General features: G+C 38.3%; 1 protein-coding gene across 3 annotated transcripts in view; it reads left to right on the top strand.

Moving 5' to 3' along the window:
* Positions 1–21334, top strand: part of BRD7 (bromodomain containing 7) — a 38428-nt gene extending 17094 nt beyond the window's left edge. Inside the window, exons 6-17 of one of the 3 annotated variants that reach the window (XM_029208221.1) lie at positions 3544–3654; positions 8107–8291; positions 9286–9409; positions 10068–10143; positions 12626–12733; positions 13487–13622; positions 15738–15849; positions 17428–17484; positions 19526–19637; positions 19939–20082; positions 20299–20442; positions 20769–21002. In XM_029208221.1, the coding sequence (XP_029064054.1) occupies positions 3544–3654; positions 8107–8291; positions 9286–9409; positions 10068–10143; positions 12626–12733; positions 13487–13622; positions 15738–15849; positions 17428–17484; positions 19526–19637; positions 19939–20082; positions 20299–20442; positions 20769–20824 (1365 nt within the window). In that variant the 3' untranslated portion in view covers positions 20825–21002. Of the gene's footprint in view, positions 1–3543; positions 3655–8106; positions 8292–9285; positions 9410–10067; positions 10144–12625; positions 12734–13486; positions 13623–15737; positions 15850–17427; positions 17485–19522; positions 19638–19938; positions 20083–20298; positions 20443–20768 lie in introns of all 3 variants that reach the window. The other 2 variants (XM_029208212.1, XM_029208229.1) reach the window with 2 other exon arrangements.
* The last annotated feature ends 1836 nt before the right edge of the window (positions 21335–23170 follow it).

The following is a 23170-nucleotide window of genomic DNA, read 5'->3' on the forward strand; positions in this document are numbered from 1 at the left end:
TTGTCTTAGAAAACATCTTTGAGCTTGGTGATTAAAAAACCAGACAAAATAAGCCATCTGCTGTCTTTTATTATTTTGTGGGTTTTGGTAAAATTTTTAATTTCATGCGTTCTGTAAAATATTTTCTCAACCTTTAAAATGAAAAGATGTTTGATTTTTAATTTCAGATCAATGCAGGTAAAATGGATATTTTTTTAATTAAAGTATAGTTGATTAACAATATTGTATTACTTTCAGGTGTACAGCAGAGTGCTTCAGTTATATATTTTTTCAGATTATTTTCCATTAAGGTTATTAACAAGATATTGAATAGTCAGTATTTTAATGGAAGTTGATTTAGAGTAGTTTCTTTTTCTATTTCTAGACATCTTCCTAATAGAGAATAAATTGGCTTGTCTAGAAATACTAAACAGAAGTTTAATTACATTTTCTTGGGGCTTCCCTGGTGGCGCAGTGGTTAAGAATCTGCCTGCCAGTTCAGGAGACACGGGTTCAAGCCCTGGTCTGGGAAGATCCCACGTACCGCAGAGCAGCTAAGCCCGTGAGCCATAACTACTGAGCCTGTGCTCTAGACCCCACGAGCTACGACTACTGAGCCCCCACGTGCCACAACTACTGAAACCTACACGCCTAGAGCCTGTGGTCCGCAACAAGCCACCGCAACGAAGAGTAGCCCCTGCTCACCACAACTAGAGGGAGCCTGCGTGCAGCAATGAAGACCCAACGCAGCCAAAAATAAAAATAAATAAATAAATAAGAAGTTTAATTACATTTTCTAGTTTGATGAAAGTCAGTTGCTCCCTGCGTTCACTTCGGCTATACTTGTTTAGCATATTTTCTTCAACTTTGAGAAGAGAGAAATTTATAAATTACAAATAAAGAACCTACAAGCTACCAAGATGATACATATGCCTAATGTTATAGTTGAAGTTTTTTCCATCTTTAAATAGCCTTGGTATATATGTTGGTTTCAGAGTTATACTTTACATTTTAGTCATCCGAAGAAAAGGAACCATGTGTTTTCTTTTTTAATTTGCTCTGTACCAAACCATTACGAACTTAACTGGTTTAGATAATATCTATTCTATCTTTGTTTTTTCTGGTTGAACATTGTAGCGTTCACCTGACCTAAGGGCTAGACCCTAATCAGTTACAGAAGGAAAATAAGACAGTAAACGTTTACTTGGTCTCTTTTTTTTTTCATCCACGTTGATCGGTTGAAATTTATAACACTACCATTTAGTTCTGTCTTTACTATCAACTTGAATGTGTAGATAATATTTCACTCTGAAAAACCTGAATTGTATTCTCTTGTATTCAAAGAAATGGAAGCTTTTCTCAACTTTTCATCTGGTGAAAATTAGTCTAGAACTGTTTATTTCAGCATATTTCGGACCTTATATATTGCTTAATGGAAAATTTTTCACAGTTTTTTTTTTCTTTTTGTGAATAGTTTTCCTTGGATCTTTTCCTTATGATGACATGAGGGAGTAGAAGTATGCCCCCTAAGTGTTTTTGAGCTATGGTCAAGATTTATCATAATTGAAGTGAACAAGTATTTTTAACTTTTTGGAGTTTTCTACATTACTACACTTTTTTCTCAGGAAAATTCAATAGCCCAATGTAGTATTTATTAGCTTATCCAGCTCATTAGGCTGTTCAAGGTTTTTTTTTATTATTACATGAAAAGTATGCAGAAAGGTCATTCAGCTTTATGAATGATGAAGTGCCATTACACAAAAGTCCAGTAAAGCCTAGCACGTGGCAGTTAAGATTCATGGAATCTACAAATTGCCTTAACAGATCAGACCTGTAATCAGAATAGTCCAGTACTCTCTTGCCAGTTAGAGACCAATGGTCATTTAGTGTAATAGTCATCTAGTGTCTCCCCTCATTTGCTTCTCCTACCCCTAAATATATATTTAATAATTCTTAATGGAATGGAAGCTTTTCAGAATATCTGTAAAAGGGTTCTTAACCTGGGGTCCTTTGGGTAGCCATGGATGAGCCTTTAGGGGGACCAGGAACCTTATAAAATGACATGAAAATTTTGTGTTCACCTTTGTATTACATGTATGTACTTGAGGAGTGGATCCATAGCTTTCATCAGATTCTTAGGGATCCAGGACCTAGCAGAATCCTAACTGATGAGAGACTTGGCCAAGAACTGAGGAGCCACATATACTTCGTTTCATCTCCTTTAAATTTAATATCAAATTTATTGTGACCCTTGAACAGTCTTCTCACATGCTTTTAAATAATATTCAGTCTACCTGTCTTCATTACGTTAAGTGTTCTAAGCTGTCATCACTAGTTATTAAATAATGGGGCTTGAATGTTTCGTTTTAAATTCAGAGGAGGAGTTTGGGGCTCAGATTATTTTTTGTTGGGTTTTTATCATTTTAACTTAGTAAGGCCTTGGCATAATCGCCCTCACATTTATGCAATGTAAAAATTACTTAACCGTGAAAATATGCAGTGGGATTGAGTTCCCCAGCACATGTGCATACTTTGAAATTTAAACCAAAAGTACAGTTTTGATAATTTGCCTACTGCAGTTACATGTTGTAACTCTTTGAGGTTGTATGGTTTATTTCAGGTTGGCATGATTTTGCAACATTCTGCAAATTATGTTTGGCTTATAACAGTATCCAAACACTTAAAAGAAAATTAGTGTAAATGTTTTGCCATTTTTGCTCAGTTAATTTGAATCTGGTAGGAAATATTGTGATAATTTAATATTGTCCCAGTTTTCAGTCAGGATCTGAAGTAAAATATTTAACTCGTAACTGGAGAATTAAGATGTTTGTTTTAAAACTAAGAATATTTTTTAATTAAATGAAGTACACAGTTAAAATTATTAAATATAAGATAGAAGTATTTTCTTCTAATTCTTTTTTTGTGCAATAAGATTGTACTGAAGAAACCCATTTTAAAATTTTATCTCGGGATCTAAAATTTATGTAGTTACTATAGAATGTTTAAGAATTTGGAAAGGAATGTAGTAGGATATTTAAATTAATTTAGCAGTATTCGTTTCGTTAGTGCGTTTTTTTTTTAAATTTTTTTTTAAGTTTAAGTTTTTTCTTGCATGTGGGCTTTCTCTAGTTGCGGCGAGCAGGGGCTACTCTTCGTTGCCGTGTGCGGGCTTCTCATTGTGGTGGCTTCTCTTGTTGAGCAGCACAGGCTCTAGGTGTGTGGGCTTCAGTAGTTGTGGTGCATGGGCTTAGTTGCTCCGCGGCATGTGGGATCTTCCCGTACCAGGGCTCGAACCCATGTCCCCTGCATTAGCGGGCGGATTCTTAACCACTGTGCCACCAGGGAAGCCCTGTTAGTGAATTTTAAAACTTAATAAATTGCTGTTAATGTTGCTTAGTAAACAGTAAAAGGATGGGAGCGGGTTTTGGTTTGTTTTTGTTTTGGGGGGTTTTTTTTGGTGGTGGTGGTTGTTTTTAATTTCTTGAAGACCTGCATGATTTCAAACAGGACAGGAGGGTACTTTGTTTCATTTTAATGTATTTCTCCCTAATATTTTCTCTGCAGGATAACTTCAAACTAATGTGTACTAATGCTATGATTTACAACAAACCAGAGACCATTTATTATAAAGCTGCAAAGAAGCTATTGCACTCAGGGATGAAAATTCTTAGCCAGGTAAAGGAAATTCTTTGTCATAAATAATAATGGTTATAAAAATCTATATCCCTTTGTTTTTTGGTTATAGTGATGCAGGTCCAATACAGTACTGGTTTTATTTTATAGGCAGATGATATTAAAAGTAGGAAATACTAAATGAAAAAAATTTTTAACATAGAAAAGAAAATTAAAGCAGGAAGATTCTCATTTGGAATTGATAGAAATAAATATTGGCAGTCACTTGTAATTATTTACTTAAGAGGCTCTTGAGTTGGTATTCACCAGATAGACTTATATTGGCTGTGAAACAAACATCAACATGAATTCCGGGACAGGATAGATTACATGAATTATGAGACCTTTTAGAAGGAAAGCTCTCTATTTCCCTTTGTAGGGATGGAATCCAATGTTCTGGTGAAGCACAGGAACTCCTTCGAGTAGAAAGAAACAAAATACACGAACGATAATTTGGAATTGTCTCAAAGCCACCTCCCCACAGGAGCAGACTTTCCTTTGAAGGATAAGAACTGTTGCACATAGTAAGGCATTTGACATGGGAGAAGCGTGTGCAGAGACGCAGACACATCATCATCATCAAGCTTCATGAGGGAGCTTAAACTGATAACTTATTCAAAACAGACATACCGTAGATAGTGGCAGAAAGTGACGGGAGTCTCGTCTCAGAGCGATGGCTGATGAATGACCTTGAAGGGCAAATTGAGGTGATCGTGTGCATCTGCCGGCAGAAGAGGAGAGCTCACAAGATAAATCACGTCTTTCGAGGTTTTACTCACAACTCTGCATAGGATGGAAAATTAACTGAGACAAACCTGGCACCTTATCACAGCGGGAAGTCAGAAGACTGAGTTCTAGTTTTAGCTCTTTTCCACTAACTTTTGGACCTTGGCCCACCCTGGGCCCATTAACCACCCTGGGCCTCAGTGTTCTTATCTGTAGAGAAGAAGGTTTAATCTGAGATCTCAAAGATAATTGCTAGCATTAATGTGCTGATTTTAGAAAGAACTAGAGTAAGGAGGAGATCAAAAAGCACAAGATGTGAGAGGGATTTTGCAAAGAGAAATGAGTGGGTATGAGGAGAAAGAAATCAGAATCAAGGGCTCGGGTTCAAATTCAAGGGAGTTAGAGAATAGTAGAAATGAGTCATGTGTAGATGCACATGGTTTTCCAATTTTTATGGTGATCATTTGTATCACAGTTTTACATTTAAAGAATTGCCTTGGTGCGCAGATGTCTTAGTGTCTGTGTGCTTGGCTCTGAAAGATTCTTGTATCCACTTAACGGAGGAAAGAAAAACATTTGGATTGATGTTCATTCTTGCACTCCTAATATTTAGACAACATCAATTCCCACCCTTTCCTAGAGACTTGGGAAACTGTAATGTAAGCCAGTTACCCATCTTTGGCAAAATATGCAGAGGAAAGGGGAATATAAAATGTTTATCCCATTCTTCGCAGAAAAACTCAGAATCCAGAACCAAGCCATATTCCAGTTTTAAAAACCTGCAAAATACTTGCTATTTTTGTATTTGAAGTAAAAGTGCACCCAACAAATGCAGTGTTTAGTCACTCCAAAATATCTACATTGAATTTTTAGGATAAAGTTTAATTCGCAAACATAACATATCCAAGTAAAATTTTCAACTTTGATCTACCACTGTTTTCTCATCTTTAAATAATGTAGTTAATATAACATGTAAACGACTCCAGTATCTCTTGTATTTTATTGGGGATGGGATGGCTGGAAGCACAGGAAAGAAAACCTTTCTCTTCCACTTTCCCTTTTCTCTCTCTGTTGTCTTCCCTTTTTTCAGATCTCTTCCTGTTGAGGAGCCCTACGCATCCTGTGTTATAGCTTCCTGTTGACTGTTCTCTCCACCCTAGATGGGAGAGACCCTTACAGTAGTGATTTTTAAATGTTTAAATTTAGACCTTCTGAATTACTCTTTTAATAGCACATCTCCCAAGAGAGCCCAGTACACCCTTCCGTGAATGGTGTCTTTTCAAAGATAACTGTTATTTGAATTCAGTGTAAAGATTGTAGAGCAGTCATTCATCATTTTTTCAGTTACACACAAGTAGTGACTATTAGGTGACTATTAGTAGATGTGTTATTTTTATAAAAAGTGGACATATGCAGAATAATTCTTTTGATCTCCCAAATACTAAATGCTGCATTATAGTATAAACAGTACTATTCATAGCATAGTGGCTTTGGATCAGACTAATCAAGGTTCAGGTCCTGGCTGTGTTATTGAGACTCTGTGTGATCTTACGCAGGCCATGTAACCTTTCTCAGCCTTTTTCCCATCACGTAAAATGGCATAACAGTAGTACTTACCTTATAAAATTATACCTGCTATGTGAGTGAGCACTCAGTAGGTGTTAGCTGTTATTAATGGCAAAGAATCAAACCCTTTAGACATTTGTAAAATTGAGAATTAATAAACAGTATGCTGATTTGGAGACAGTTTAGTTACCAAAAAAGAAAGACATTGCTTTCAAATTAAAATTAATTAAACTCAATTTTTTTCCATGACTTGTGTTGAAATTTAGAAAATTTCTCTAATTGAATTATTTTAATTTTATGCATATTATGTTTTTCTAAAAATCTGAAAACGTTATTAAATGTAGGTTCTGCTTTATAAAACTCTAGAATGGAAATTAAAAGGTTACTGAGAACTTTGTGATCTAAGCCCATTCATTTAACCAGCATTTATTGAGTGCTTACTATGTGCCAGCCTCCGTTTCAGGTGCTAGAAATAGATGAGTTAAGAAGTGGCTTAAGTGACATGCACAAGGGGAAACACAAATGGCCAGTAAATGCACACAGAAAGAATCACACACTAGTATTTTTTAAGTGTGTATTAAAATAAAACCTGTTTTTAAAAATCAAATTAGTAATTTTTTTTTAATGGTACTGATCAGTTTGCCAGGGATTCAGAGAAAATTTCAAACACTGGTGAAACTTTCAAATACTATTAATTGTTACAGTTTTTCTGGAAAGCAGTTTGGTAGTACACATCAGAAGCCTTAAAAATACTCATTCCCTTTGACCTAGTATTTTTACTCCTAGTATTTATTCTAAAGAGATAGAGATTCCTGGAGACTTTTATTTATAATAGGAGAAACTTGGAAATAAGCTAAATGTCCAGTAAGGGTCGTTAATTAAACCATGAGACGCACATGGGATGAAATATTATACAGTTGTTAAGAATATTTTACGATACAGAAGGGAGATACTTGCAGTTTATTAACTGAAAAAAAAAACTTTGCTTGTTACAAAATGTTCATTATAATTCCAATTTGCTAATATGTGTAATGCTTAGAAAAATACTAGAATGTTAAACCTGTTAACACTTTTCCTCTCTGGATAATAAATTAACAAGGTATTTATTTTCTCCTCTACCCATGTCTTTATCTACCATAAAATATATTGCTTAAATAGTTTTAAGATTATTTTAAAATTATAGTCCAGTAAAAATAGGGTACATTTCTTGAGGCTCTCAGTCTGTACTGCTAATATAGCAGAGTATGATGAAGAAAGTCCCCATCGTGAGAGGCAAGAGGCCTGGTCTTGGTCACTGGTTCTGTGACTTTAGGTGAGTCATTTAGCATTTCTGGGCTACACTGTTCTTATTTGAATGACCTCTGGTCCCTTCCAGTTCTAGTTTCTATTATTCCACAGAAGTCTTCCCTGCTGTTGCTGTGCAGCCCTGAGGAGACTGCAGTCCATATTTTATCCAGTGACAACACTCAGAAATAAAACGCAGAATAGTCACTGGGAACAAATCTGCCTCTTTAACATTTGTCCAGAAACCTCAAGTCCTTAACCACCATGAAAATTTCACAGCGTATCAATGCAGTGGAAAATGCAGCATGTTTCACAAAACAGAAACAATACTTCTTTGGTTAGAACATTATGCACTCTGAAAAAGAAACTATGCTAGCAGCCTTTTTATTCTCCTTGAGGCATGTTTTCACACAGAGAAAAATGCCAGAATCATCATTGATTATCCCAGGATACCAGAATGTAAGGGATCTTCACATGTTCACATGCTCTAGGTTTTAAATACCTGATAATTCTTAAATTTCAGAAGATAAAACCATTCTGTTAAATATAGAACTTTAACATCCTATTAAACTAAATTTTACTTTTTAAATTTAGTACTGCAAAGAATACTTAGTATTTATTCACACTTTCTCTTCTGTGAACTTTTTGATGATGCAGCAAAGTTATAGAGCATTCTCTTACGTTGGAAATCATCTGCATTGAAGGAATAGACTTTATTGTCCTGGTTCCTAAATATTCTACTCTGTTGGTATGATTACATTTAATTGTTTTTCTTCCCTAGTTAATAACAGGATAAGTGCAAACTCTTGTGGAGGAAAAATGCATTACTTTCAAAATGAATGACAAACATTCAATAAGAATATTCTTGAATATTTTTAGGAGAGAATTCAGAGCCTGAAGCAGAGCATAGACTTCATGGCAGACTTGCAAAAAAGTCGAAAGCAGAAAGATAGAACAGACACCTCGCAGAGTGGGGAGGACAGCGGCTGCTGGCCAAGAGAGAGGGAAGACTCTGGAGACACTGAGGCACAAGGCTTCAAGAGTCCCAATAAGGAAAATAAAAAGTAAAGAATCTCTGGAATATTAAGGTTAAGCTGTCTTTTTCACACCAGTATCGGGAGAAAATACTGATTGGGGGCCTGCCTTGGGTCCATGGTTGGTTGGGTTTTGTCCTGAAAGTCCATTTTGATGATTTGATACCCTTCTTCTCATGCAAAGCATTATATGGAATTGTCCAAACACAGTTCAGAAAATAGTTCTGAATGTCTATTCTGTATGAAAGTAGTTTTAAAACCAGTAAATTACCTTTAGGGACTCATAATTGTCTGTGAGTTTATTTTAGTAGAACTATTTGTTTAAGAAAAAAGTGTATTCATTTCATTCCACAAAGGAGTTGAGACCGTACTTAAGCCTAAGCACAGTTAAAGCTACCTTCTAAACAGATGGGCTATCACTGAGATGTGTGCATGTTTTCCACTCAGTGTCAGCTGGTAGGAGCAGTAATGAGCCACTGGTCCTACTGGGCAGCAGCTGGCATGGCTGGACGCAGTCGTGTATATCCTGCTCACACCACTGCCTACTCTGATGCCCAGCACCTCGCTGTCAACTCTGGGAGAAGGGTTTAGTTAGCAGTGTGCGATTTCTGCTGTCATAATGCGAAGAAAGTAAACTTGTGACAAGTTTTTGTTATATTTCTAAGATTTATACATTTTAAATGTACATTTAATTTTAAATATTGAACTTAATAAATACAAATTGTGTGCCCCTCCCCTTTTAAAACATATTTGAGGTGGAGTTTCATTTTTGTGAATCTTCGAAGAAAAACGTTTAGAGCAAGTAACACTGGACACAAAAAGGGAGGGAACTAGCCAACTACTTGGTTTGCCTTACTGTTGGTGTGTTATTAGGGCCCCTTACCAAGTCATTAAGGAACAAAGTTTTAATTGGTGTCAGTAGCGCAAATTTCTCCACTTCAGTTGTATTCATATTTGGAATTACATTTTAATGTTTTCATCTTACCTTTTTCTTTTTTTACTTAGTACTAATGTGTGTTTTCAGGAAAGACAAAGATGTACTTGAAGATAAATTTAAAAGCAATAATGTAGAAAGAGAGCAGGAGCAGATTGACCGCATTGTTAAGGAATCTGGAGGAAAGCTGACCAGGCGGCTTGTTAATAGTCAGGTGATCAAGCTTTTCCTTTCGTTTCATTACCTACTGATTCGGGTTGTCTGAAACTTACAGTTTTTAAGTTGCTTGTGTCCTTTTAATCCATATCTGCCATAGAGTTCTTAAGGAGAACACTCACAAAAAGAAAAAGTAATAATATACTTGGTTTGTAAAGTATATAGTATTATCCTCTGTTACTGGATAAAGGGATTTGGGTTTGTTTGTTTTTTTAAGTGATGTTAATGTGTTCTAAAGTTGGAAAATGAAGCACAGACTTAAAGCTTACAAAGAAAACATTTATGTACTGGTCTTTTCAAGTCATATTGTATAGCACGTTGGTTCTAAAACCAAATGAATTAATACATGACTTTGGGCAAGTCACTCCCCTTCCCTGGCCTTCAGTATCCTTTTTTAATAGAGTGAACAGAACTCGGTGACCTTAAGGACCCACACAGCTCTTCAAAATTCTGAGATTTCTCTAACCTTCATTTCTTTAACCCATCAACACCTGTGTGCATGGAGACAGGTGTGAAAGTTGATATCTGAGTATAGTGATGATCGCTACCTGTAATATTAGCTTGACTAAACTAAGGTAAGGTTTTCTGATGAGCAGCATATGTACATATGGTATATAAAACTGTTCATGCCATTTGAATACTTTGGGTCATTGCAGTGTGAATTTGAAAGGAGGAAACCAGATGGAACAACAACCTTGGGACTTCTCCATCCTGTGGATCCTGTTGTAGGAGGTAAGTTCACAGAATTAGACTGTGCATGAACTTTGAACTTGATGCTAATTTGGAAAAGAGCAGTAACCCGGGTTAACATTTTAAAGCAACAAGTCTGAATATTGATAAACCTAACTGTATCATCATCCATAAAGAACTTGGCTAGGCATCGTGTACTTCATGCTAACAGCTAGCCTAACTTTATTTCATCCCAAATAAGTACTACAGATCAAGTTTTCTTTAAAATATAAAGTGCCTGGAATATCATACCCACCATTAACAAAGCCAAAATATTAGGCAGTCATTTCTAGCCCTGGTTTTAAGAGACTCTGGTATAAAGGCTCAGTTATTTCTTGAAGTATCTCAAAACCCTCAGACTATGGCATAATAAATTTAACTTGACTTTTTAATTTCAGGGAATAAAATGAATATATATGCCATGTAGTACCTTAATGGGAATGGAATAATATATAGTTAATGACATATCTTTCACTGTGGTTGATAGAAAGTTTACAAAGGTTGGGGATCACTATTTTAGAAACTCAAGTCATACTTAACATTTTCTCAAATGATATTTTAATGGAAGTAGTATAGGGAATATTTTAAACCTTGATGTAAGAATGGGAAATTTATGTCATTCATCTGAGGGGGGAGAATCATGTGATAAGCATGAGAATATTTTATAAATATCTGTTTTCATACTACCATTAGGAGAGAGTTAATTGGAGATACAAAAATGAATAATGACAAAATTCCTGCACTTCAGGAAATAGTCTCCATTATTTATTGTTTGCCATGAGCAAGACACTGTCTTAGGAGCTTGAGGTGGAGCTAGGTGTAAAAAGGGAGCAAAACAGGAAGAGACAAGTCCCCCTTAACGTTCTGTGGAGTGGGGAAAGGAGGACACAAACAAAAAGAACCATGTAAAGAGATGGCAACTTGTCCACCATGAATCAGTGCATCAGAGGAACAGAGCGGCAGAGTAGTAACAGGATAGATCTATCTCGTGTCTGGGGGTCAGAGAGGCTTCCTTAAGAGATGTTTAGGTTGATCCCAAAATGGTGGGTAAGGGATTGGGGAATAACAGGTAAAAAAAAAACACCTTGAAGCAGAGAAGAGCTTGGTGCATTTGACGCAAGCCTGTCAATGTTCTCTTTGAGCATTGCATTCCACTCTTGAAATGCTGAAGGAGAACATTAATAGCCTCCTTACTTAGAAGAAAAGGAACTGGTGCTACGTTTTCAAAACAAAACTCATTTTTTACTTTTATATGGACTTTCCGTACGAACTTTTTAGGGTCTTGTGTCAAAGAAGATGCCACAGGGGAGAAAAATAAAAAAGAAAATGCCACAGGATTGAGAGCATTGCTCTCTGTAGTATAGCCGTGATGAAAATTTGGTGATGCAGCTAAGTTGATTTAGGTCACACCTTAAGATCTGCCCCTTTCTTTGTACTTGGGGTCTGGTCTCTGCTCTTGGTCTGGTTTTCTGGATTTCCTGCTTCTGTAGGCATTATCAAATGTGGCCAGTGCTGACCTGACTCCTCACACACACAGCAGCTCCCCCAGGAGGCCAGTTTACTGGTTTAAGGCAGAAGATGTCCCTGGCTCAGCTCCATCCTCCTGGTTGGAGGCACTAGTACCAATTAGGACATCAAATTCCAGAAGATCTGATTTAGGTGTTTGAAGTTTCTCACAAGTGCGTTTATTTTATCACACTGATCACATGTGGCAGTAGACTCTATTCCAGGGTGGTCATGCTACAAAAATCATCTTGTCTCTTCTTCAAGAGAAAGTGTCCTTTCTGTTGGAATTTGTTAGAGACCACGTTTTCTCCTGATACCATCCTTCTCAGTTCTTATGCTTGTATCACAGATTTCTAGCATCATTACAGGGGTTCGTTCCTGGTTTACAGACCTCACATCTTTAAAGACCATTCTTCCCTGCAGTGCAAGTCTGCCTCAGATTAATTCAGATTCACTTATCCTGAATATATTATGAGTTCTTGTCTTTAATCATGTATTTTCCCTTAGTCTTTTACTTGACCTTTTCTACTGGTTTACTTGCATCATCTTAACATTAAAAGATCCGACCTTCAGGACTTCCCTGGCTGTCCAGTGGTTAAGACTCCACACTCCCAATGCAGGGGCACAGGTTTGATCCCTGGTGGGGGAACTAAGATCCCACATGCTGCGGGATGCGGCCAAAAGAAAAATTTTAAAGAAGTCCATGTTTAAAAAACTTTAAACATGTTTTTTAAAGTGAAGTGCAACATGATTATAAAGAATTCCAGGATGCAGTAGAGTATAATGAAAAGGACCAGATTTTGGTCCGCGTACGTTCCTGCCTTTCTAAGCTCAGATTTTCTTATGTTAAAAATGGGTAGAGCAAGGGCTGCCCAGAGTCACGTGGATGGCATGAAGCAGTGTGCGCACAGACGCTGAGAGCACCATCTGGATCACTGCCGCATGAGCTGCCTCCACCGTGCTCACTCTTATGTTTTAGAACCAGGCTACTGCCCTGTGAGACTGGGAATGACGACTGGAAGACTTCAGTCTGGAGTGAATACTTTGCAGGGGTTCAAAGAAGATAAAAGGAACAAGGTAACTCCAGGTAAGGCTCCCACATGGTAGTCAAGTTTTTTCTCTTCTCTCTTTCTCAAGGAGCTGAGGAAAAGAAGCACTCTCTTTATGGTATTTTTGCAACATTAATTAGCTATTTTATTAAGAAACTGAAAAATCAGTATTTTTTTTTCTAAATTTATTTATTTTTGGCTGCGTTGGGTCTTTGTTGCTGTGCGTGGGCTTTCTCTAGTTGTAGCGAGCGGGGGCTACTCTTCGTTGTGGTGCGCGGGCTTCTCATTGCGGTGGCTTCTCTTGTTGCGGAGCACGGGCTCTAGGCGTGCGGGCTTCAGTAGTTGTGGCATGTGGGCTCAGTAGTTGTGGCTTGCGGGCTCTAGAGCACAGGCTCAGTAGTTCTGGCGCACGGGCTTAGTTGCTCCACAGCATGTGAGATCTTCCCGGACCAGGGCTCAAACCCGTGTCCCCTGCATTGGCAGGTGGATTCTTAACCACTGTGCCACCAGGGAAGCCCCTGAAAAAATCAGTATTAGTATTCAAAATGAGTTTTGTTATTTCTTTTTTTTCCTCTCTGCTTTGTGGGCAAAGATTCACCTGAGTTGTGACTTCACAAATACATGTTTGGAGAAAATGTTTACCCTAAATTTGTATGCCAGTCAATGAAGTAGCAAAGTTAGAAGGGAATAATCTTTAATAAACAAAAAAATAGATTGACATACAAGTTAAAGAATGGTATTGTGGTTTTGTGTGTGTGTGTGTGTGTGTGTGTGTGTGTTTTTATCAACAGTGTTATACTTGAATTATGGACCCTACAGTTCTTATGCACCACATTATGACTCCACATTTGCAAACATCAGCAAGGACGATTCTGATTTAATCTATTCAACCTATGGGGAAGACTCTGACCTCCCGAGTGATTTCAGGTGAGTCACCAGTTCGTCAGTATTCTGAGTGCTACGTTGTCCTAAAATACTGATATACATAAGTGATCTATTGATAGACTTACAGAGTTATTCAAATGGTAGAAAATGTGTTCAGTAATTTTTTTAATTGACAGTAATTAAATAGACCCTTAGTTATCATCGTTCTTTAATAGAGACCATATATTTTAAAGAAAGAGTGTATCTCCCTAATATTTTCTGATGTTGGCATCTGTAGTATTTTAATTCTTACAAAAATATCTTTTTAAAGATGCTTACTAAAATTCAGGAGCTTGTTGCTTCAAAATGTTGACGTGCCACCTGCTTTACTGTAACAGTTTTGTGTGTCAGTGAGTTTTTCCAAATTTGATCAGTTTGGGAAGCCACAACCCATTTTCCCCAAGATCAGAGGTAGGACATGATTCGATTCCTAACGCAACCCACATCCAAGCCTGTTTGACCCGTCACGTACCAGTAGACCATTGCAGTTACACTCAACTATCCCTTATTGTTTCTGTGGGAAGATAACTTTGTGTTCTTATTTAGGATGTTGGGTACTTTGCATCCCATCAACATAATGAAATGTCCTGATTTACTGGGATTCTGGCTTGGGGTGGGACACTGAACTTGGGTTATTCCTCCTTGGCCCTGGCACTTTGTTAACTTCGTCATATGTAAGAATTTAACCCAATAGATTAACCAGTCTCCTGGTGTTCTGACAAAGGGGGGATTGTTCACTTTTATATATGTATGGTGGTAGTGGCGGCAGTGTTTTTATAAGGCAGGGGTCCTTAGTCAGTGACTGTGGTTTAAGATCAAGCCATTTGTATATCCTTTAGACCTCTTCTCACCAGCTTGAATAAATTCTTTCTGGATTATTCATCCATGCATTCCACATACAGGCATTGCAGGTGCCTCATTTTCCAGGCATTCGTCTAGATACTGGGGATTCCCCTGGGAAACAATGCTGACAAAGACCCATGCCCTCCTGTCAGGTGGTAACAGGTGTTTTGAAGAAAAGTAAAGAAGTAAAGGAAGATAGTGCTAGGATTGGGGGAGGGGTGCTGTTTTAAATAGGGTAGTCAAGGAAGGCTTTGCTAAGTGAACATTGAGCAAAACTGAAGGAAGTAAAGAAGCAAGCGTTGCTGCCACCTGAAAGAAGAACATTCCAGCCAGTGGAATAGCTGTGCGAAAGCCCTGAGGTGGGAACCTGCCTGACACATTTAGAGACCAAGAAGAGCAGTAAGGGACAGGAAGAGTAGGGGAAATAACTGGTGGGAGTAGATCTTTGTAAGCACTTGGCATTTTATTCTAAGTGAGATGGGAAAATATTGGTGGCTTTTGAGCAGAGTAGTGACCAAGTCTGGCTTATAATTTTAAAAGGAGCACTATGGCTGCTCTGTGGAAAAGATTGCAGGGGGGCAAGGGAAGAAACAGAGGAACAGCTGTCATAATCCAGATGAGAACTGGACCGTGGGAGTGGTGGCTGAGGTGCTGAGAAGGGATCAGTAGTCAGCCCGTAGGATTTCTTGACTCACTGAAGTGGGGTGTGAGAGAGCAAAGTCAAGGAGGACTCCAGGGTTTTAGACCAAGCCTAAAAGGATGACATTGCTCTTTACTGAGAAGGGGAAGATTTTAGAAGGACTACTTCGGGAGGAAGATCCAGCAACTCAATTTTGGACATTTTGAGCCTATTAGACCTCCAAATGGAGCTGTCCAAAGAGTGTGGTCCAAACTGGAGGTGTGACTTTTAGAGTCTTTTAGTATATGTGAGAGTCCTGAGGTGAATACGATCACCTTAGGGAAGAAGTGAAGGGGAGAAGCAAAGAATTCCACAGGCTGAGCCCTGATCCCCTCCATCACTGAGGTCTTGTTTTTCTTTGAAGTTTTCCCCAGGAGCATTTCCTTTTCATGGTGTTCTTGGTATTGTTTAATTCTCTTGTGATGATAACTTGATCACTGGTAAATATGTAAATACAGTGTTGTGTCCAGATGGAAAGTTTCACATCATGGGGTATAAATTAAGGGCATCTAATGAAACAGTTGCCTATGATAGGACGGTTACGCCAGTGGAGATGATTTGTATGAAAGTGACTTTCCCAACACTCTCTCTTTCAGCATCCATGAGTTTTTGGCCACATGCCAGGATTATCCATATGTCATGGCGGATAGTTTACTGGATGTTTTAACAAAAGGAGGACATTCTAGAACCCTGCAGGAGTTGGAGACGGTAAGAATGCTGCTAAAGAAACAGTGAGTTATCATTGGCCCTCAGGTGTTAGTCATCAGTGTTATGAAACCATGGGATTTACCAGTGTGACAGCTGAACTCCATTCCGCTGAAAAGACAGCCCAGCCCGGGTGGAGACCATGGGTGGAGGACAATGAACGGAAACGCGTAACTTGGCTACCAGGGTCTGTGAGGGCCAGAGGGTTGTCTTTATCTCCTCATCTTGGACACGTAGGAATCAAAAACGGGGTTATAACTCAGAAGTCAGCTCGTGTTCTGTGCCCCAACAAAAAAGGAAGTCTTGCTCACTGGCTTGACATTGAGTTGACTAAAATGATAGGGAATGTCCTTTTCCTTATTACATAGTAATGATACAGTGGTGGAGCCTCAAGTAAAAAAGTAACAAGCTTCCTCATTGCTGTATTGTATTAACACTTGTAAACTAGCTCCAGTTCAGTTGGACATAGTTCATAATCTGGGATAATTCAGAGACTTGGCTCAAAGATTAAAACCAGAAAGTGTTCCTTCAGTGTAGAGGAGAGTTGGTCTCCAGAATGTCCTTGTCACCATAGTTAGAGGAACCCTGTATCTCCTGGGGGTCATAACTCTTCCTGGTGGCTGTGACTGTAGTTGCCTTGTCCTCTGCCCTCGCTGTACCTGTGGCTGCTGGTCCTTGGGTGACCTGTCAGCAAAGCCGAGTCAGCGCCTGAAGTTCAGTGAGAACTGCTGTACAGTCTTATATCTTAGCACATAAACTGCATTCTTCACATGACCTAAAACACATTCAGCTTTACATCAATTCAGAAATATTTTTACTATACCCTTCCCAGCAATTAACCTGAATTAATTAAAAGTCTTGAACTAAAATTGCATGTCTTTCATTTTGTTGATATGGCAATATATTTCAAATTTAAAGTTCCTCTGCCCTTTGATCCAGCAGTTCCTCTTAGAATTTATACTAGCAAATTAAGATAGAAGTTATATATAAGCAATACAGTGTTTATAATTTTTTAAAACTGGGAATCAGTTAAATCACAGTATAACCTTTCAAGAAAAGATAACAGATCATGATTGATTCTTTTGCATGATACATGTATTGTTCATATATGCAGTATCTCTGAAGACTAGGATTATGGGAAGTTTTCATGTTCTCTGTAGCATTTGAATATTTTACATTCTCTGCTGTCTGCAAGTGTTGCCTCTTTGTATGCAGAATACACCCTGGAGTACTCCTGTCTTCTCTTTGTCAGAGATTTCAACCACCTATTGCTGAAAATAAGGCTCCATTTATTTAGGTCCTTGTATGCTATTTACCAAGTATCTTCTTAAACATGTACGTTGCTTCTTGATTGGTCATAGAACTATCAGTCTTAAAGTCACCAGTAATATGTACTCTGGACTCACAAAATACTCTCAAAATGCTAGTAATTATATCTAATTCATTTTTGGTTTAAAAAATTATATTTTGATAATACATATTCCTTTTATCTTGCCGTGAAACTCTTGACGTTTTTCTATTTTCTTTGATATTTGCCTTTTTATATGTCTTTTAATAAAGTGTTTTTCTTTCTCCTTATAGTCATCTCCTGAAGATGAAGGCCAAACTAGGATGCTTGACACAGCAAAAGAAATGGAGGTGATTATATTTTTTTACTCTTCATAAGAAATATTTAAATGGCGAATAAGCTAAAAAAGCCTAAATGATAAAGCTTTTATTTTAAAAGAAAAATATTTATCGAGTGTCTCCTGAGATCGAAGACCTTTTTTTGCCTGTGGGGAATGTAGTAGCAGCGAGTGCAGTAGATAAGCACGCACGTAAACAAGGGAGCCAAAGCCAGTTACCGTACAGAGTAAATGTACATGTTGTGGGAACGCAGGTTGGGGAAACCAGCTGCTTTGGACAGCTGAGGAGATCCTTGCAGAGGGACTTCCGGATGAACTGGGTCTAGAAGGATGAACAGGGTTCCTGCAGCACAGGGCCAGGTGTGTGAAGTGGGTAGAACTTCATGTGTAATGACCTGAATAGATCTGAGCAGGCAAGGCACATGTGCAGAGCACCCAGAAAGTGAGTGACCACAGGGTACCTGGAGAGAGGAGGAAAGGTATTGAGGACCAGATGATGACGAGTCATATATGCAGTGCTTAAGAAGTTGAGATTTTAGAAGTTAGACTGCTGTGATCAAATGTGGAGGCGAGAGAGGGGCTGGAGGGAGGGGACCAGTGAAAAGCTATGGGACTTAAACTGCTAGTTAACTTTTTGCTTAGATAACAATACAATGGAAGAGAATGAAGGTGTACAATAAAGAGAAATACAGTAGAACTAAAATTGACAGGACCTGCACGAGGTAGATATTAGTATTGTTAGCTCATATTCGACATACAGGAAAAGGAGCACACCTTTGGCAGGGAAAGAAATTTCACTTGGTTTCAGGGCTGGTGAGTGTGATTTGAGACATCAATGGAGGTGTGGATCTGGAAGTCATTGGTGTCAAGGTAGAATTATTGTAGGTATTAGGTGACTGAGATTGTCCAGGCAGAACACGTAGGCTGGGAAAAGGCTAAAGAACAGAACCTTGGAGAGACCAGTAGTTAAGGTGGGAAAACCACGGAAGACTAATGCAGGAAAGAATCCAGCAGTGTCAGATGCTGCACAGAAGCCCAGTAAGAGGAGACCAGCAGGTGTCATTTGTAACCTTTATCAGAGTAATTTCAGTAAAACGGTGGGGACAAGATAAAGGTACCGTGAGTTAAATGACTGGAGGAAAACTGGGACATTGAAGATCAGAGAGATGTAAGCTCTTTGAAGGGAAAGAAAACTTGAAGATGTGAGATCCAGTAAAGACAGATGCAAATGTAGATGGTACTGACAAAATCCTGTCATTTTCCAAGAAAGGTCATGTACTTGGTGAGCAGGCAAGAACGAAAGAAAACTTCAGAATGGGAAAGAAAGCTGGGTAAGAAGTTCATTGATTAGAGAAGTAAGGGCCCAGCCGAAATGGCAAACCATAAGTATCAATATGTACCGATACGGTTTTCTCCGCCACACACTTTTAGCCCGTATGTCGGTAGAGAAATAGGATGTTCAGACTGTCCGAGCTGAGTGCAATACCAAAGTATAAAAGGAACCATTAACTTTTGTTTACTCATTGTCAGGATTGATCTGTTCCTAAAAAGCAGTGTTGGGGTTATGGAAAACTCCGAGTCTTGTGATTCCAAAAATAAAACTCCACCCTTTTTAGGATTTTGTTTCTCCCGTGCAATACTACAGCCTGGCTTTGGGGCCTGGAGGAGACCCAGGAAGTATCTTATTATGTTCAAGATCTACCACAGGGGAGTGCAAGTGTATAGACTGAAACACTGCCTGTGAACCTCAGAAACTGCAGCCGTGTCACAGTCACCAAAAGCGCTTCACAGTGTCGGCAGTAGCGAGGCTTATCTTTAGAGTGGTGATGAAACAAGTGATGCAGATTGTGTAAGACACACCATTCCATTACCAAGAAGTGTGATTTATGGACACTTTTGCCAGGATTTCGGAATGGCATTTTAAAGGTTTTTATAGGCATCAGAATTATAACTCTATAGCTTGGCTTACAAACACAAGCCATCTTCTTAATTTCTCATTCTAGCACTGTCAGGGCTTAGCAAGCTCAATTAATCTTTTTTTTTTTTTAAAGCAGATTACAGAAATCGAACCAACAGGGCATTTAGACTCCAATAGTCAAGACAGGCTTACAGCACTGAAAGCAGTAGCAAACTTTGGAGCTCCAGTTGAAGTTTTTGACTCGGAAGGTAAGTGTCTCCAGAGGGTTTGAAGGAGATACTTCATGACACAGGCAGTCAAGATTTAATGTCACAGTAGCACAGATTAACATAGCCATTCACTACAGGAACATCTTGACTGGCCATGCTTCAGTGGAATAGTAAAGCACGTCTGTGGTGTTGATTTCATTTGAGGGGGATTACTCCTTTGAGGAGAGAGGACTAACCAATAAATAGCAAAACCCCAGAGCATAGTACTCAATTTATTGCACAAGATCAAATACAAGTATGTCCATGTTGTCCTTAGTAAGTTATTTTTCTTACCACACAGAAGCTGAAGTGTTCCAGAGGAAACTTGATGAGACCACCAAACTGCTCAGAGAGCTCCAGGAAGCCCAGAATGAGCGTTTGAGCACCAGACCCCCTCCCAACATGATCTGTCTCTTGGGTCCCTCATACAGAGAAATGCATCTTGGTATGTTGTACCTCTGGTAGGAGAATAAGGGTGCTTAAAGGGAAAATTTCTGAGTAGTGATACCACAATAAAGTAACACTGAAGTGAATACCATGGACAGTTTATTTTTTGCCACTTACATATTTATTGGGCTTTTGTTTTTTTTCTTTTTTAAGTTATCTAAAGGAACCACATTTCAGTACCTTGAACTGTCTTTATGTTGATTTTTCTTTCCAGCTGAACAAGTGACCAATAACCTTAAAGAACTTGCACAGCAAGTAACTCCGGGTGATATTGTAAGCATGTACGGAGTCCGAAAAGCAATGGGGATTTCCATCCCCTCCCCGGTGGTTGAAAACACCTTTGTAGATTTAACAGAAGGTACGTGCCCTGTGTTTCCGGGAGAGTGGAGGGCTAATAAGTGTGAGTAAAAATAACATTGGTCTTCCCTCTCCAAGTAACATCTGAAAGGTTTTGTCTCTGCTGTTAACATATAAACTATTTAGTTTTCTTTCCATCTTGTCTAAGGAATAAAGATTTCACCACATTTGCCAAAAAAAAAAAAAAAAAAGCCACAGTGATGCACCTAGTCTTTAACCTTGAACATAGTAAAGAAGGGCTGTCAACAGTTACCCTTTTTTTACCGTCACATACCTTCTCTAATTAAAAGGAAAAAAGTACTGAATGAAGGGGGTTTTTTCTTCCAGATTTTGAAGAACCGAAAAAGAGTGATGTTACTGAGTGTGGACCTGATGGGATTTGAAGCTAACTGGTATTTGATTATATATTACGTATATATTTTTTTCATTCTTAACTTGGAAATGCTTTTTCAGAAGATATTAAATATTTGTAAATTGTGTTTTTAATTAAACTTTGGAGCAATTAATTTTAATGTTCCAGAGATTGGACTTCTATTAGGTAATAAAGCTGAACCTGGGACTGTGAGCTGTATTGTGCATATCAGCTAAGTTACCCCTTCACCTTTCCCTGGGGCTAAATCTGAGGATGAAATGATAGAGAGAATCTCAAAAAATAGAACAGCCTTTTTATGACCATCCATTAAAAGAAGTTCCCCCAAATAACTGAAATCCCTCATTTTGCCACATTTGCCATACTTCTCATTAAGGAAATTATAACCAAATGGTTCCTGACTTACCAGATTTCACCTTGATGATTTATTCAAAAAGTGGCCTTGTGAGGAATGAATGATTTTGACCTGTTGCCATACTGAGCAGAAAGTGGGTGGGAGTGGACCTGGGCAAAGTTCTTGCAGAGCAGTGATAGTGCTGCTTCCTTATGTTTCACAGGCAGGACCATGACTGAGAAACTCTTCTTTAAAATCCCCATCCAATGAGATTTTCCATTGTTATGCCATGAAAACAAATACACTTAAAATAACTTTAGAATTTACTAGTGTGCCCCCTGTATACCTGTTGGGAATGATGTCCTTATGTAGAAGGATTAGGGGCTTCCCACCACCACAGAAAAAAAACAAACAGAACATATCAGGAGTTTCATAGCACTAACTTGTCTAGTGTTCCTTTTTGGTTTGTTTTTGCCATTTGTCAGAGGGTTATTTGGAACTACAGTAGAAGGATAAGCCAAATAAGATAACAAACTAAATCATCCATGAATACATAAGGAAATCACCAAGCTTAAAGGAAAGTTTACGTTTCTATTTACTGTTTCTCACAGGTTACCTATGCTTCTGCCATACACCCTAAACTAATACTCATCTACTTTTACCTGAAATGCAAAGGTCAAGTGCCCGAGCAGTCTGATTACTTAAGTAGGAGACGATGATGCGGTCTTCTTCTATAACCAGGCACTAGACTGTAGCCTAGTTCAGTGAACAAATTAAGCTTAAGACCCTACTCAGACTGCATGGAGCCCTTCTATAAAACATCCAGGCAGGAAGCTATTTTATTATTTTCATGACTTTGAAAACTAACACTTAACAAGTAGGGTGAAGGAAAATTGAATCTCTCAAGAGAGTTAAGATGACCTAATCTTTCAAAAACATACTTGAAATCATATGCCAAGAGAATTAAAGAATCAGTTCAAATATGTACTTATCAAGTCTTTTTAGAGTTTGTCTCTCAAACATAATTCAGGCAGTAACCGACTCAAACTTTAGATCTACTTAGCTAATAAGGTAAGTTCCCGAAGACCAAGAAAACATTTAAATTCAGAACACCGTAGGAATCAGGCTCCCTGACTTCAGACTATACTACAAAGCTACAGTAATCAAGGCAGTATGGTACTGCCACAAAAACAGAAATATAGATCAGTGGAACAGCTTAGAAAGCCCAGAGATAAACCCACGCACATATGTTCACCTTACCTTTGATAAAGGAGGGAAGAACATACAGTGGAGAAAAGAGCCTCTTTAGTAAGTGGTGCTGGGAAAACTGGACAGGTACATGTAAAAGTATGAAATTAGAACACTCCCTAACAAACACCATACACAAAAATAAGCTCAAAATGGATTAAAGACCTAAATGTAAGGCCAGAAACTGATATCGAACTTAGAGGAAAACATAGGCAGAACACTCTATGACATAAACCACAGTAAGATCCTTTTTGACCCACCTCCTAGAGAAAGGGAAATAAAAACAAAAATAAACAAATGGGACCTAATGAAACTTCAAAGCTTTTGCACAGCAAAGGAAACCATAAACAAGACCAAAAGACAGCCCTCACAATGGGGGAAAATATTTGCAAATGAAGCAACTGACAAAGGATTCATCTCCAAAATTTACAAGCAGCTCATGCAGCTCAATAACAAAAAAAAACCAACCCAATCCAAAAATGGGCAGAAGACCTAAATAGACATTTCTCCAAAGAAGATATACAGATTGCCAACAAACAACACATGAAAGAATGCTCAACATCATTCATCATTAGAGAAATGCAAATCAAAATTACAATGAGATATCATCACACTGGTCAGAATGGCCATCAAAAAATGTAGAAACAGTAAATGCTGGAGAGGGTGTGGAGAAAAGGGAACACTCTTGCACTGCTGGTGGGAATGTGAATTGGTACAGCCACTACGGAGAACAGTATGGAGGGTCCTTAAAAAACTAAGAATTACCATACGACACAG

The sequence above is a fragment of the Monodon monoceros genome, unplaced genomic scaffold, assembly GCF_005190385.1.
Source record: "Monodon monoceros isolate NGI ecotype Baffin Bay Population unplaced genomic scaffold, NGI_Narwhal_1 Super_Scaffold_10, whole genome shotgun sequence".
NCBI classification, from domain to species: Eukaryota; Metazoa; Chordata; class Mammalia; order Artiodactyla; family Monodontidae; genus Monodon; species Monodon monoceros.